At 43.7% G+C, this 16,480-nt stretch overlaps 1 protein-coding gene, 2 non-coding genes and 3 pseudogenes across 3 annotated transcripts; all 6 read left to right on the forward strand.

Moving 5' to 3' along the window:
- Window positions 1-796: 796 nt before the first annotated feature.
- Window positions 797-987, forward strand: LOC142500692 (U2 spliceosomal RNA). Its single transcript, XR_012803223.1, has one exon. It is a non-coding gene; the product is annotated as a U2 spliceosomal RNA (small nuclear RNA).
- Window positions 988-4,286: 3,299 nt separating this feature from the next.
- LOC142500256 (U2 spliceosomal RNA) lies at window positions 4,287-4,490 on the forward strand (annotated as a pseudogene).
- An 876-nt stretch (window positions 4,491-5,366) lies between these two features.
- Window positions 5,367-6,695, forward strand: LOC142499927 (uncharacterized). Its single transcript, XM_075609981.1, has one exon. The coding sequence runs from the start codon at window positions 5,367-5,369 to the stop codon at window positions 6,693-6,695; it is 1,329 nt and encodes a 442-aa protein (XP_075466096.1).
- A 3,760-nt stretch (window positions 6,696-10,455) lies between these two features.
- On the forward strand, window positions 10,456-10,668 carry LOC142500149 (U2 spliceosomal RNA; annotated as a pseudogene).
- An 817-nt stretch (window positions 10,669-11,485) lies between these two features.
- Window positions 11,486-11,676, forward strand: LOC142500693 (U2 spliceosomal RNA). The gene has a single exon (XR_012803224.1). It is a non-coding gene; the product is annotated as a U2 spliceosomal RNA (small nuclear RNA).
- A 3,705-nt stretch (window positions 11,677-15,381) lies between these two features.
- Window positions 15,382-15,586, forward strand: LOC142500218 (U2 spliceosomal RNA; annotated as a pseudogene).
- Window positions 15,587-16,480: the final 894 nt, after the last annotated feature.

Here is a 16,480-nt window from a genome sequence, read left to right on the forward strand (position 1 = left end):
TCAAAAAATAGAAACAAATGACTGTCTGACAGAAAAAAAACAAACATGCATTTTTGGCTCTTTCTTTTGCAAAGAAAGAAGAAGATGAAATGACGACAAAATAAAGCCTCCTTCTTTTTGCTGTGTCTTGTTTGCTCTTTTGCGTGGCTTCTTACTTTCTTTTCTTTTCAGCTCCTCCTCGCATGGAGCAGGAGTGCCGCCTGCTGCCTAGCCTAATTCAGTCCGAACGAGCAGATGCCTAAGAAACTCCTGTTGAAGCTGTATCCAAATAGCCTGCATAGCAAACACTGCAGCAGCAAGCAGCAAATGCCTTGACTTGCTGGCTTCTTGTCACAATGGCTGGCTGGCTGGCTGGCTGGCTGAAATGACCTGAACTGAAAAGCCCAGCCACTGGCTGCTTGCTTGCTGCCTGAGTTTCATGGCAGCCCAGACGAGTCGGCTAGCAGAGAAAAAGTGGGCGGTTCCTATGCAAATAAGCAGACGAAGCCTGGTGCCGGAAAAAGAACTGGAAGCATGTGCCTTTTTGGCTGTTTGCTGGCCATGCGGGCCCCCCAGCAGTGTGTGCGGCTGCTTTTCTTTACTCCATAGAAAGTCTTTGGCTTTTGCATCCGTCGTCGTCGTCGCCGCCGCTGCTGCATAGACTCCCCGGAGCTGTGTCGGAAGGAGCGGAGGGACTGGAGGCATGCCTGCTGGGGGAGGAGGCGAGCGGGCAGCCAGCGGCTCCCTCTGCCCTTCTCCCTAAAGCGTAGCGCCCCCGGCCGTCGGGCGGCGCTCAGGCGGGGGCCCATTTCTGGTTATCGCTTCTCGGCCTTTTGGCTAAGATCAAGTGTAGTATCTGTTCTTATCAGTTTAATATCTGATACGTCCCCTATCTGGGGACCATATATTAAATGGATTTTTAGAACAGGGAGATGGAAGAAGAGCTTGCTCTGTCCACTCCACGCATTGACCTGGTATTGCAGTACCTCCAGGACCGGTGCACTTCCCTTTGGGGATATTTGGCTTGTATCAAAAAATAGAAACAAATGACTGTCTGACAGAAAAAAAACAAACATGCATTTTTGGCTCTTTCTTTTGCAAAGAAAGAAGAAGATGAAATGACGACAAAATAAAGCCTCCTTCTTTTTGCTGTGTCTTGTTTGCTCTTTTGCGTGGCTTCTTACTTTCTTTTCTTTTCAGCTCCTCCTCGCATGGAGCAGGAGTGCCGCCTGCTGCCTAGCCTAATTCAGTCCGAACGAGCAGATGCCTAAGAAACTCCTGTTGAAGCTGTATCCAAATAGCCTGCATAGCAAACACTGCAGCAGCAAGCAGCAAATGCCTTGACTTGCTGGCTTCTTGTCACAATGGCTGGCTGGCTGGCTGGCTGGCTGAAATGACCTGAACTGAAAAGCCCAGCCACTGGCTGCTTGCTTGCTGCCTGAGTTTCATGGCAGCCCAGACGAGTCGGCTAGCAGAGAAAAAGTGGGCGGTTCCTATGCAAATAAGCAGACGAAGCCTGGTGCCGGAAAAAGAACTGGAAGCATGTGCCTTTTTGGCTGTTTGCTGGCCATGCGGGCCCCCCAGCAGTGTGTGCGGCTGCTTTTCTTTACTCCATAGAAAGTCTTTGGCTTTTGCATCCGTCGTCGTCGTCGCCGCCGCTGCTGCATAGACTCCCCGGAGCTGTGTCGGAAGGAGCGGAGGGACTGGAGGCATGCCTGCTGGGGGAGGAGGCGAGCGGGCAGCCAGCGGCTCCCTCTGCCCTTCTCCCTAAAGCGTAGCGCCCCCGGCCGTCGGGCGGCGCTCAGGCGGGGGCCCATTTCTGGTTATCGCTTCTCGGCCTTTTGGCTCAGATCAAGTGTCTGGGCTGAGAGGTTGCTGAGACTGTACCCCCTTGGCCTTGAGTCATCGTTCCGGAAGGGACTTAAGACTCATGCTGCTATTAGGGGGGTGCGCCATCTCAGGCAGCGGGAGGTGATCAGGAGCGGACAAGGAGAGAGAGAGATGGTGAAGGGCCGGCGCCTTGGCCTTGGGGGATCGTCCTAACAGACTTAACCCCCTTGCTGCTATAAGGGTGCCGCTCCGGATCCAATGACGTGATTGGCGGACGAGGACGAGAAGAGAGAGAGATGGTGAAGGGCCGTCGCCTTGGCCTGGAGGGATCGTCCTGAAAAGACTTAACCCTCCTGCAGCTATTGGGGCGACGCACCGGATCCTGTGGAGACGAGGATAAAGATGGCGGATGGTGCAAATGCCAAGAACTGCATTCGTTTGCAGGTGGAAGAGACCAAGCGAGCCAGAGTGGACATACGATATATCGTGAAGGAGGTCGTGAGAAAGCTACTTGGTGTGGATGATGGAGAAATTTATTGTCTGCAGGAGTTCCCAAAGCAGGGAGTCTTTGACCTGACTTTTGCGGAGGAGGAGTTCTGCTGGACGGCTTTCGAGAGATGCAAGGCAGTTGCAAGTGACCTGAGGATGCTGGGAATTGAAGTTTTGCCCAGATTTTTGCAAGAGGAGAGACCAGTAATTGTGCAGATGTACAATGTATATGCGAAGAAGGAGGACATTGGGTGCTTTTTGAGTCGATACTGTCTAATGGTCAGAGATGGTGGTGAATTGAAGAACTGTTTTGGAATGTTCAATGGGAAGAGACGTTTCTGGGTCCGGTTTAGGCCAGACCCAAAGTGTGTAGGGGGAGTCATGCACCCCCCGGCGAACTTTTGCATTGGCAGAGATAGGGGTGTTCTGTGTTACCCCGGACAGCCTTATGGTTTGATATGCCGCAATTGTAGCAAGAAGGGACATGTTGCAGCTAAATGTACAGACCAGAAAAGATGTGATTTATGTGGAGAATACGGACATTTGGCGAAGAAATGCCCTGAGAGAGCCGAGTTGAAGATACTAAAGACTTTTGGGAGTTCATATGAACAATTGAGTGACTCTGAAATGTGTTTTGATTTGTGTGAACAGACAGATATGGGAGAAAGAGAGAAGGACAGTGTGGAGGAGGAGGAGGAGGGAAGTTTGAAACGACAAGAAAGAGTTTCTAGGAAAGAACAGAGTCAGCAAAATAGTGAAGAGGTGGAAGAACTGTTAGGTGTAAGTAAGAGTGAGTGTGAGGGTAATGGACAGGATAGAGGGTATGTTAGTGAGGATGGAAAGGGAAATGAAGAGGGAAGCGTGAAGGAGGAGGGGTTAGGAAAGTCATGTGTAGCGCCGGTTTTGTCAGAGAGTGTTCCTGGGAAAGGAGAGTTGGGGGACAAGCACTTAAATGTAAAAGTTGAAGTTATCAGTGTGCAGGAGGTAGAGAGTGAGACTGAGGATGGTATACAAGAGAATGGGGAGGAGGGTGGGCAGGAAAGGGGGAAGGAGAATGAGGTGGGAGAGGAAGAGAGTGTGTCGGTGGAGGAGGAGGAGGAAGAGAGTGTGTCGGTGGAGGAGGAGGAGAGTGTGTCTGTGAAGGAGGAAGAGAGTGTGTTGGTGGAGGAGGAAGAGAGTGTAGAATACAGTGGAAGCCAAGAGGATGAGGAGAGTAAGGGAGATTGGGAAAGGGTGCCTTTTGAGGAAAAAAGGGGAAGAATTGAAAAGGTGTTTCAGCAGGCATTAGGACAGGCAGAGTTATGGGTTTATATTTGTAGTGAAAAGCAATTGAGAAATGCAATAGAGGATGTATATTGTCATTTTTTTTATAAAGCAGATTAGTAGTAGAAAAAAGATGTTAAGAAAGTATTATACGAGTGTATAAATGGTAATTAGGTTAGGCAAAGGGGAGAGTTTTCTCAGGGGAAGAGATGGAAGAAGTTTTGGAGTTGGGGGGGGATTGTAAATGGGGAGGAAGAAATGTGAAGGTCTGATTAGAATGTATTTTGAAGAAGTGTGTTGAAATATAGAGAGGAAAATGGGAATGTTTAAGTGGAAACAGTATGAACAAGAGGATAAAAAGAAGTAGGAGGATTTGTTATCTGAGGGAATAGAATGTAAAATTGTGCACATGAAAAGTGAATTAATGTATAAATAGGTTTGGTTTTTGAAATAGAAGAATGTTAGCAAAATATTGCAATAGAGTTTGTTGTAATGAATAATGTGGGTGTTTTTTTTGTAAAATGTAGTAGTGGTTGAAAAGTTTTTTTATCTGATGGGTATGTAAATTTTGTTTTTTGTAAAGTGTGAAGGGTTTGGTGAAGTAACCGAGATAATTTTGGTAGTAGGAATTATGAAGGTATTTTCGGAAAGTGTTAAGTTGTTTGCTTGTATAAAATGTATTATTTGTATTGAAGTTTGAAAAAACATTCAAATGTTGTTAATTTATCTCTGTGTTAATAAACACAAATAAAACAAAAAAAAAAAAAAAAAAAAAATCTGTTCTTATCAGTTTAATATCTGATACGTCCCCTATCTGGGGACCATATATTAAATGGATTTTTAGAACAGGGAGATGGAAGAAGAGCTTGCTCTGTCCACTCCACGCATTGACCTGGTATTGCAGTACCTCCAGGACCGGTGCACTTCCCTTTGGGGATATTTGGCTTGTATCAAAAAATAGAAACAAATGACTGTCTGACAGAAAAAAAACAAACATGCATTTTTGGCTCTTTCTTTTGCAAAGAAAGAAGAAGATGAAATGACGACAAAATAAAGCCTCCTTCTTTTTGCTGTGTCTTGTTTGCTCTTTTGCGTGGCTTCTTACTTTCTTTTCTTTTCAGCTCCTCCTCGCATGGAGCAGGAGTGCCGCCTGCTGCCTAGCCTAATTCAGTCCGAACGAGCAGATGCCTAAGAAACTCCTGTTGAAGCTGTATCCAAATAGCCTGCATAGCAAACACTGCAGCAGCAAGCAGCAAATGCCTTGACTTGCTGGCTTCTTGTCACAATGGCTGGCTGGCTGGCTGGCTGAAATGACCTGAACTGAAAAGCCCAGCCACTGGCTGCTTGCTTGCTGCCTGAGTTTCATGGCAGCCCAGACGAGTCGGCTAGCAGAGAAAAAGTGGGCGGTTCCTATGCAAATAAGCAGACGAAGCCTGGTGCCGGAAAAAGAACTGGAAGCATGTGCCTTTTTGGCTGTTTGCTGGCCATGCGGGCCCCCCAGCAGTGTGTGCGGCTGCTTTTCTTTACTCCATAGAAAGTCTTTGGCTTTTGCATCCGTCGTCGTCGTCGCCGCCGCTGCTGCATAGACTCCCCGGAGCTGTGTCGGAAGGAGCGGAGGGACTGGAGGCATGCCTGCTGGGGGAGGAGGCGAGCGGGCAGCCAGCGGCTCCCTCTGCCCTTCTCCCTAAAGCGTAGCGCCCCCGGCCGTCGGGCGGCGCTCAGGCGGGGGCCCATTTCTGGTTATCGCTTCTCGGCTTTTGGCTAAGACCAAGTGTCTTGGGCCGTTTCGGGGAGGGATCGCGACCATGTCGTCGGATGACACATCCGTGCCGGCTTATGCGCGGCTGAAAGATTCAGTACGATTGGAATTTACGAAGGAAAGAAAAGATAGAAGTCTGGAATACATTGTGAAGAAGCTCTTACTAGGACTTTTCGAGGTAAGAATTGATCAAATTCTGGCAATTCAAGATTACCCTAAAAGAGGTGTATATGATGTTACCTTTACAAGTGGGATAATATGCCAAAATTTTCACAAAAACCTGCAAGAGCATATCAAAGACCCCCTTCTGGAAGGAGTAAAGGTTACCCTGCACCATCTTAATGAGGAAAAACTGCTTATTGTTAAAATGTATTCCCCACACGTCCCCGCAGATGAGATAAAAACCTTTCTGGACAGATATTGCACAAAAGTTGTCTTTGTGGGGAATATTAATAATGAATTTGGCATTTGGACGTCCAAAAGGAAGTTTCTGGTGACTTTTAAAAAAGACCCGTTAGGTCTAGATGGAGTAATGAGACCTCCAGCCAGGTTCAAATTGGGAAAATTCAATGGCGACCTATTTTATGCAGGGATGCCTTTTTTTTGTCGTTTGTGCACAAAGTATGGGCACACAAAGGAAAGCTGCAAAGAAAAAACATATTGTACAAACTGTGGAGCGTTTGACCATGATATGAGGAACTGTACTGAAGGCAAGAAATGCAATTTATGTCAAAAAACTGGTCATTTGTACAGTTTCTGCCCACAGCGTTATCGCCAAAACGCGGCAGACACAAAAAAGAAGGAATCAGAAAAACCCAAAGAAGATTCACAAAGAGAAAGGGCGGAAGAATCAGCAATGGGAGTGTCTCAGCTGGTTGTGAAGGAAACGCCCGAGGAGTTGCTGACCTCTGGAGAGCCTATACTGTCCGTAATACCGGGAACGGAGCAGACGGAGCCGATGTCAGAAGAACGCTCAGAAGCGAAGGCTTGGGGGAGTTCTGATGACGATGGTTCTGGGCAAAAAAATCCAAAAAGAAGCAAATGGGAGGAATCACAAAAAAAAGAAACCAAGACTGCAAGAAAGAAAATTTATGTGGAAACTTTTAAAACACCAGGAATGGGGATAGAAACCTACAATCCTTATAGTGTACTGCAGGACGAGGGAGGAGTGGAACCAGAACTGAGTATGGAAGCGATGGAGGCACTACAGGGTTCAGAGATGATAGGGTCCCCGGTAGATGACTCCTATGGGGGGGTTGGAAACTCCTCTCCATGTGATATGAGTTTTCTCAGTCAAGAAGCAGCGGAGGCTTTTGGAACCGGAAATTTAGACTTTGATGAAGGTATGAATGAAATGATTTTGGACGCTCAATGATGGGGGTAACACTTAAAGGCCTCACTTTTAATGTGAGAAGTATTAAAGATAAAATTAGACGGAAAACTATTTTTGATTATTTAGCTACGTTAAGTATAACAGTGTGTTTTTTACAAGAATGTGGTATCCCGCACATGCAAAAATATAATGACTACAAGAAAGATTGGGTGCATGGGCCATCGGTATGGTCAGGGTCAAATGAAAATAAAACTGCAGGGATTGCATTTTTATTTAAAGGAAATGTGGAAGTTACAACAATTAGAGAATTAGTACCAGGAAGACTAATGAAAATAAGCACTTTAATTGATGGTAACAGATGGGATTTTATAAATGTGTATACACCTCCAGACAAAAAAGAAAGAACAGAAATTTTAAAACAGTTAACCCTTTTCTTAGATAGTCCCTGTCCCCTGGTGATAGGCGGGGACTTTAATTGTATTATGAGAGGTGAAACTAGAATTGGGAAAAGCCACAGTAGAAATTATGACAAAACTGCTGGTCATTTAAAAAATATAGTAACAGATTTTAATTTACAGGATGTTTTTAAACGGTGTAACACCGGGAAAACAGAGGCTGAAGGCATGACATGGAGCAATGGAATTAGTTGCTCCAGAATTGATTTTTGTTTTTGCACTAAAGAGTTAAAACCGATCAAATGTCAACTACTAGAGAATGTGTTATCAGACCATAAAGTCTTGATGTTTGAAATAGGAAGTGACAGGGAAAAAAGGATAAATAGAAGTACATGGAAACTAAACACCACTTTGCTAGAAGATAAAGAAATATGTGCAAAACTTAGTATAAAAATTAAAGAATGGCAAAAACAAAAAAATGTAAGTATGTCTTGTTTTAAATGGTGGGAGAATTTTAAAAAGAAAATCAAATCCTTTTTTATAAAAGCAGGTCAGGAGAAAGCTAGAGAAAAAAGAATGTTTTTTGATAAATTAAACCTTAAGATACAAACACTATACAAACTAAAAGAAGCGGGGTGCGAAATAAAAGAAGAATTGGAAAAAACAAAAAAAGAAATTAAGAAAATATTAGAAATAAGAGGTAAAGAAATAATATTTAATTCAAGAGTTAAACATATAGAAGAAAATGAAAAATGCACAAGATATTTTTTTAAGAAAAATGCGGTGAAAAAAGAATTAATAGAAGAAATGGACGGTGAAAAAACCCTTAAAAATATTTTAATAAAAGTGGCAGACTTTTATAAAAAATTGTATGAGGAAAAAAAGATTGATAAAGATTTTACTAATGATATTTTAAAAGAATTAACAGCTAAATTAAATAAGGAAGATCAAGTTTTTTTAAATAAAGAGTTTAAAATAGAAGAGGTTTTGGAAACTATAAAAAGTTTTAAAACAAACAAAGTGCCAGGAGAAGACGGATTGCCAATTGAATTTTATACCACTTTTTGGGATATTTTAAAAGAGGATATGCTATGTATTTTTAAAGAATGTTTTAATACAAAGAAACTGCCATTGTCTTGGAAAAAAGGAACAGTCACGCTTTTATATAAAAAAGGGGATAAAAAAGACATTAAAAATTGGAGACCCATAACCCTTTTAAATAGTGATTATAAAATTTTAGCTAAAATGTGTGCAAATCGTTTTAAGCAAGTTGCAGGAAAGATAATACATAGCAATCAAGTGTGCGCCATACCAGGCAGGAACATGTGGGAGAATCTGAATCTGGTTAAGAATGTGATAGATAATGTGAAAAGTAGAGAACAAAAATTAGCTATCTTAACTATAGATTTTGAGAAAGCCTTTGACAGGGTCTCACACGAGTTCCTGTTTTTAGTACTGGGAAAAATGGGAATACCAGATGGTTTTTTAAAGGTTTTAAAGGCTTTTTATGATGGATGTTCTAGTAAAGTGTTAATTAATGGTTTTAAGACAGAAGAAGTAATGTTGAATTCAGGAGTGAAGCAAGGGTGTCCTCTCTCCCCTTTACTGTTCATATGTGTGTTAGAACCCCTTCTATGCGCAATCAGAAAAGATAAAAGAATTAAGGGAGTACCATTGCCAGGAGGAGGAGGTATAGAAACAAAAATTATGGCATATATGGACGATATTACCACACTGTGTAAAGACCAAAGATCGCTCCAAATGACAATAAAACAAATAGAGTGGTTTTGTATAGCATCGGGTTTTAAAATCAATTATAACAAAAGCAATGTCTTAAAAATAGGTAAGTGGGAAGACTTAGACCTAGCAGAAATCTCAACAACAATGTCTGTAGACATCCTGGGAATAAATTTTAACGAGCAGAATAATGGGTTACAGAATTGGGAAAAAATTATAGACAAGCTTAAAAAGAAAATACTGATGTGGAATATGAGGAATTTATCAATGGAAGGGAAAATCTTAATGGTAAAAATGGGTATCCTCCCAATACTGTTATATACTGGGTTGGTGTTTCCGCCGCCCAAAGAGGTACTACAAAAAATAACAAAAATGTGTTTTACTTTTTTTTGGAGCTCACCATCAGAAAAACTTAAAAGAGAAACAGTATGCAAAGAAAGGGAAAAAGGGGGAAGAGGTTTTCCAGACCTGGGTTTATTCCTTTATGTAAAATTTTTGGCTTTTTGCATCCAGAACATTGAAAAAGAAAATTATTGGTCCTTTTTCCTGAAATATGAAATAGGTTTGTTTGCAAAGAAATACAATTGGTTTAAAATTTCCTTAAAAACACCGTTTGTGTTATGTTTATCAGAGGCATATGAAATTTTAGAAAGAACAGTAAAAATGTATAAGTTACAAAACAAAACAGTAGAAGAGATGTCTGATCAAAAAAAATTAACCAAAAGTATAAAAAAAGATGAAATGTTGTGTACTATTACATATATGAATGAACAAGAATGTAAAAAAATTTGGGAAAGAGTAGCAGAAAAAGAACTTTTTAACCAACAGAAGGACATTACGTGGCAATGTGCACACCAGTGTTTGCCAACAAGACATTTCCAGCATAGGAGGGGCCTGGCAGCATGCGCCAAGTGCCCGAGGGAAAATTGTCCAAATGACGAAACAATGTTACATATTATGTGGTCATGTCAGTATGCGAAAAAAGTGTGGGGAAAAGTGTTTTTACTGCTGAAATGGATAGGGGGTTTGGAAAACCTAAACCATGAAACAATCCTGTATGGAAAATTTGAATTGCAGTCAAAAAATCAAAACAACATTGTGTGGAAAATAATAAATTGTATAAAGGAAGCGCTATGGAAAGTAAGAAACTTACTACTGTATGATAGGCAAGAATTATCAGTAAATGATTGTCTGTCTTTAGGGTTCAGCCAAATGTATATATATTATCTAATAGATAAAAAGAAGGAGAACAAAGAAAAAACGGTTTTATGGGGTATACAAATATGGTCTGCAATATTATACAAATAATTAATAGTTTTGTTATTTTCTTGAGTAAATATGCTTTTACAAAAGGGAGAAGAAAGTATGTTGTGTTTGGCAAAGAAAAAGTGTTAAATGTTTGGGCATTTAGGTGCCCTGGGTCCCTTTTCGTGGAGTACCGGAGAGTAGAGGTGGGCCGGTGCTCCCCTCTGTGGCGTAAGCCAAGGAGGAAAAGCATATGGAAACAGATGGAAAAGAAAGTGGTGGTTTTTGGTAGCAATTTGATTTGCGTGATAGGTCATAATTCCTGTTTAGAATATATTATAAAAAAAATACATAAAATGTATTATCTGCAAAAATGTGGGGTTCTTGTAATGTTGGGGAGGTTTATTATTTTTCGAAAAGTTAGCTTCTTTTTTCTGTATACAGGATAAAGTTTTCTGTCAATAAAAAAAAAAAAAAAAAAAAAATCTGTTCTTATCAGTTTAATATCTGATACGTCCCCTATCTGGGGACCATATATTAAATGGATTTTTAGAACAGGGAGATGGAAGAAGAGCTTGCTCTGTCCACTCCACGCATTGACCTGGTATTGCAGTACCTCCAGGACCGGTGCACTTCCCTTTGGGGATATTTGGCTTGTATCAAAAAATAGAAACAAATGACTGTCTGACAGAAAAAAAACAAACATGCATTTTTGGCTCTTTCTTTTGCAAAGAAAGAAGAAGATGAAATGACGACAAAATAAAGCCTCCTTCTTTTTGCTGTGTCTTGTTTGCTCTTTTGCGTGGCTTCTTACTTTCTTTTCTTTTCAGCTCCTCCTCGCATGGAGCAGGAGTGCCGCCTGCTGCCTAGCCTAATTCAGTCCGAACGAGCAGATGCCTAAGAAACTCCTGTTGAAGCTGTATCCAAATAGCCTGCATAGCAAACACTGCAGCAGCAAGCAGCAAATGCCTTGACTTGCTGGCTTCTTGTCACAATGGCTGGCTGGCTGGCTGGCTGGCTGAAATGACCTGAACTGAAAAGCCCAGCCACTGGCTGCTTGCTTGCTGCCTGAGTTTCATGGCAGCCCAGACGAGTCGGCTAGCAGAGAAAAAGTGGGCGGTTCCTATGCAAATAAGCAGACGAAGCCTGGTGCCGGAAAAAGAACTGGAAGCATGTGCCTTTTTGGCTGTTTGCTGGCCATGCGGGCCCCCCAGCAGTGTGTGCGGCTGCTTTTCTTTACTCCATAGAAAGTCTTTGGCTTTTGCATCCGTCGTCGTCGTCGCCGCCGCTGCTGCATAGACTCCCCGGAGCTGTGTCGGAAGGAGCGGAGGGACTGGAGGCATGCCTGCTGGGGGAGGAGGCGAGCGGGCAGCCAGCGGCTCCCTCTGCCCTTCTCCCTAAAGCGTAGCGCCCCCGGCCGTCGGGCGGCGCTCAGGCGGGGGCCCATTTCTGGTTATCGCTTCTCGGCCTTTTGGCTAAGATCAAGTGTAGTATCTGTTCTTATCAGTTTAATATCTGATACGTCCCCTATCTGGGGACCATATATTAAATGGATTTTTAGAACAGGGAGATGGAAGAAGAGCTTGCTCTGTCCACTCCACGCATTGACCTGGTATTGCAGTACCTCCAGGACCGGTGCACTTCCCTTTGGGGATATTTGGCTTGTATCAAAAAATAGAAACAAATGACTGTCTGACAGAAAAAAAACAAACATGCATTTTTGGCTCTTTCTTTTGCAAAGAAAGAAGAAGATGAAATGACGACAAAATAAAGCCTCCTTCTTTTTGCTGTGTCTTGTTTGCTCTTTTGCGTGGCTTCTTACTTTCTTTTCTTTTCAGCTCCTCCTCGCATGGAGCAGGAGTGCCGCCTGCTGCCTAGCCTAATTCAGTCCGAACGAGCAGATGCCTAAGAAACTCCTGTTGAAGCTGTATCCAAATAGCCTGCATAGCAAACACTGCAGCAGCAAGCAGCAAATGCCTTGACTTGCTGGCTTCTTGTCACAATGGCTGGCTGGCTGGCTGGCTGGCTGAAATGACCTGAACTGAAAAGCCCAGCCACTGGCTGCTTGCTTGCTGCCTGAGTTTCATGGCAGCCCAGACGAGTCGGCTAGCAGAGAAAAAGTGGGCGGTTCCTATGCAAATAAGCAGACGAAGCCTGGTGCCGGAAAAAGAACTGGAAGCATGTGCCTTTTTGGCTGTTTGCTGGCCATGCGGGCCCCCCAGCAGTGTGTGCGGCTGCTTTTCTTTACTCCATAGAAAGTCTTTGGCTTTTGCATCCGTCGTCGTCGTCGCCGCCGCTGCTGCATAGACTCCCCGGAGCTGTGTCGGAAGGAGCGGAGGGACTGGAGGCATGCCTGCTGGGGGAGGAGGCGAGCGGGCAGCCAGCGGCTCCCTCTGCCCTTCTCCCTAAAGCGTAGCGCCCCCGGCCGTCGGGCGGCGCTCAGGCGGGGGCCCATTTCTGGTTATCGCTTCTCGGCCTTTTGGCTCAGATCAAGTGTCTGAGGCAGGGGCTTTGCTGAGACTGTGACCCCTTGGCCCTGGATCATCGCCCCTTCGGGGGCTTAAGATCCTTGCTGCTTTTGGGGGGGCACGCCATCTCGAGCGACGAGGGGCGATCGAGAACGGAGAGCGGAGAGCGGAGAAAGTGAAGGGCCGGCACCTTGGCCTGGGGACATCGCCTTAACCGGCTTAAGTCCCCTGCTGCTTTTGGGGTGCCGCACCTAAGCTTGGAGAAGCAGAGGAATCAGCATGGCAGCCCAAACAGGGATGAGAAACTCCATCCGGTTTCTGGTTGTGGAGTCAGAGAGAAGCCGAGTTGATCTACGATGGATTGTGGAGAAAGTCCTGTGGGAGCTGATTGGCCTACATGAGGAGAAGATCCTCTGTCTACAAGATTTCCCTGCGCAGGGGATTTTTGATCTGACCTGCTTCCAGGAAGAAGATTGTTGGAACCTGTTTGAAAGATGCAAAGAGAGAGCCGAGGACCCAAACCTGAGAGGAATTAAGGTTATTCCTAGTTTCATGATGGAAGAGAAACCATTGGTACTGCATATGTACAACCCTTATGCAAGGGGTGAAGATATTATGTGGTTTCTAAAACGATACTGTGAGATGGTAAAAGGAGGAGAAGAACAAAAGAACCATTACGGTATATTTAATGGAAAAAGACGATATTGGGTGCGCTTCAGGAGAGATACGTCGTGCGTAGGAGGGGTGACACACCCACCTGCCATCTTCAATATTAAAGGAGACAGAGGCTTTTTGTTCTATCCAGGACAGCCTTTATACTGTAGACATTGTTTTAGTTACGGACATACGAAAGAAGGATGCCCAAAAACAGGAGTAGTGTGTCGGAACTGTGGGGAAGAGGGACATACTGTAAGCAGCTGTAGTGTCCCAAAAAAGTGCCACTATTGTGGAAAGAGAGGACATTTGGCAAGACAGTGCACGGAGAAAACTTATGCCCAGGCAGCAAATGAGGAGGAAACCTGTATGTCAAGTCGAGAAAAAGATGCCCAGGAGAAAAAAAAAGAAGATCAATTTTTGGAAAGTATTGCCCGGAACTTTGCTGGGGAAAAGGGGGAGGGGGGAGACTGTGGTCTGATTTTGGAGGGGGGTGGGACAATAGAGTCAGAGAATGTGCATGACCCAAGTTGGGCTGAAAGAATGGATGCTCAAGACGCACAGGGAGGGGAAGGGAAATTTGGTGAAGAGCAGGAGGAGGGAATGGAGGTCACAGTTGGGGAAAAGAAGCCCCAAAAACGTAAAAGCCAACAGGAAGCAGACAGCATGGAAGGGAAGGAGGGCCAAGAGGGAGAGAAGAGAGAGGGGCCTAGAGAGAAAGTAGAGAGGGTTGCGAAGATAGGAAAGGAACAGATAGGAGAAATACCAAGTGGAAGTGTTTTAAAGGAGAAAATGGGAGAGTTTCAGAGGGCAGTAGGGGAAGTAAATTTCTGGGTAGAAGTTTTTAGGAAGCAACATAGAGGAAGTACAGATCAGCAAATTATTAAAAGATTAGACGAAGTAATGCACCAAAGGAAAAACATTACAAAAGAGGAATATGAAGAAATGAAAAAAGAGAATATACTTTTGGTGGAGGTGAAGGAGGGCAGAGCAGTCCTCAAGGAAAGAGAGGAGGAAAGGGAGTTTTTCAGAGATGTGGAGGATGTTAGCGAGGAGGAGGAAGTACAAGATATAGTGGTGGAGGAGACCCCGGAAAGCATCATGCCAAGGGAGAAAGAGCACAGTAATTTTGAGGGGTATCCTAGAGTTCTGGAAACTAAAACACTGGAAGCAGCTAGGAGTAGCGGGAGTGATTGGGGGTCAGTCTCCTCATCAGAAAGTGAAAGAGGAGGGGTGCAGAAAGAGGAAAAGGGACGCCCAAACAAGGAGATAGAAAGGGGGAAGATAATAGGAATGCCAACACGGAAGGTGGGAGGAACGAGTAGAAGTGAAAGTGAGGGAGGAGTTCTATCTGTGGGTGAAAGCGGGGGAGAGGAAGGGAGAAGGGAGGAAGGAAGTACCTGTAAGATTAAAGCAATAGAGAATAAGGAAACCTCAGAGGAAATAGCTGGACCAACTAGAAGTGAGCCTGAAACCTCATCAGTGAGTGAGTCAGAAGAAAGTAAAATAACTCAGAAAAGAGACAAAAGTAAGATAGTTGCAGACACACAAACAAAAGAAAGCTGGGAGGAGATGATAGAGAAACTAAGAAAGGAATTTTGGAAGGAAATTTGGGAAATGGAAAAAGGGGAAATAGATATACAAATAATGAGGGAAAGAATAGAAGAAATGATGACAGCAAACAAATGGGCCAAAAAAACTGTGTTCTGGTGGGATGTTCAAATGTATATTAAATGGAAAAATGAATATGTTAAATTAAATGAAGAGAAAAAAGTTTTTGAGGCAAAAGGCTCAGAGCTTAGTAAAACAAAAGGAAAAAGTCTTCAAAGAATAAAACAAAGACTAGCGGAAATGAGAAAAGATTTGGAAAAAGAATTAAACGTCGGAGGTGGGGAATTAGAAGGGATAGATAGGATGGAGAAAGAATGAATTTTTGTTTAAAGAAAGTATGATAACTGATGGAACAAAAGTTTTCTATTTGATGTGTTTAGTGGGGTAATGAAAAAGTAAGGGAAAAATAGAAATGTAAATGAAATAGAATGGAAGTAAAATAGAATTATATGTAGGGGTTTCTGTAAATGTATGGGATGTTTTTTGGGGAATTTTAGAATGTATTTGACTTGCTTTTGTGAAGTAATTGAGAATTTTTGTTTGGAAAATTATGAAAGAATAATTTTTATTATATAATTTTTGTTCAAAAAGAAAATGTAAAACAAAATGTTAAATTGTATATTTTTCAAATATGAAAATTAAAAAAAAAAAAAAAAAAAAAAAAAAAAAATCTGTTCTTATCAGTTTAATATCTGATACGTCCCCTATCTGGGGACCATATATTAAATGGATTTTTAGAACAGGGAGATGGAAGAAGAGCTTGCTCTGTCCACTCCACGCATTGACCTGGTATTGCAGTACCTCCAGGACCGGTGCACTTCCCTTTGGGGATATTTGGCTTGTATCAAAAAATAGAAACAAATCACCGTCTGACAGAAAAAAAACAAACATGCATTTTTGGCTCTTTCTTTTGCAAAGAAAGAAGAAGATGAAATGACGACAAAATAAAGCCTCCTTCTTTTTGCTGTGTCTTGTTTGCTCTTTTGCGTGGCTTCTTACTTTCTTTTCTTTTCAGCTCCTCCTCGCATGGAGCAGGAGTGCCGCCTGCTGCCTAGCCTAATTCAGTCCGAACGAGCAGATGCCTAAGAAACTCCTGTTGAAGCTGTATCCAAATAGCCTGCATAGCAAACACTGCAGCAGCAAGCAGCAAATGCCTTGACTTGCTGGCTTCTTGTCACAATGGCTGGCTGGCTGGCTGGCTGAAATGACCTGAACTGAAAAGCCCAGCCACTGGCTGCTTGCTTGCTGCCTGAGTTTCATGGCAGCCCAGACGAGTCGGCTAGCAGAGAAAAAGTGGGCGGTTCCTATGCAAATAAGCAGACGAAGCCTGGTGCCGGAAAAAGAACTGGAAGCATGTGCCTTTTTGGCTGTTTGCTGGCCATGCGGGCCCCCCAGCAGTGTGTGCGGCTGCTTTTCTTTACTCCATAGAAAGTCTTTGGCTTTTGCATCCGTCGTCGTCGTCGCCGCCGCTGCTGCATAGACTCCCCGGGGCTGTGTCGGAAGGAGCGGAGGGACTGGAGGCATGCCTGCTGGGGGAGGAGGCGAGCGGGCAGCCAGCGGCTCCCTCTGCCCTTCTCCCTAAAGCATAGCGCCCCCGGCCGTCGGGCGGCGCTCAGGCGGGGGCCCATTTCTGGTTATCGCTTCTCGGCCTTTTGGCTAAGATCCAGTGTAGTGTTTGACTTGTTGAACACTATAACAGAAGCGTCGGCTGTGAAAA

This window comes from Ascaphus truei, chromosome 7, assembly GCF_040206685.1.
Source record: "Ascaphus truei isolate aAscTru1 chromosome 7, aAscTru1.hap1, whole genome shotgun sequence".
Classification (NCBI taxonomy): Eukaryota; Metazoa; Chordata; class Amphibia; order Anura; family Ascaphidae; genus Ascaphus; species Ascaphus truei.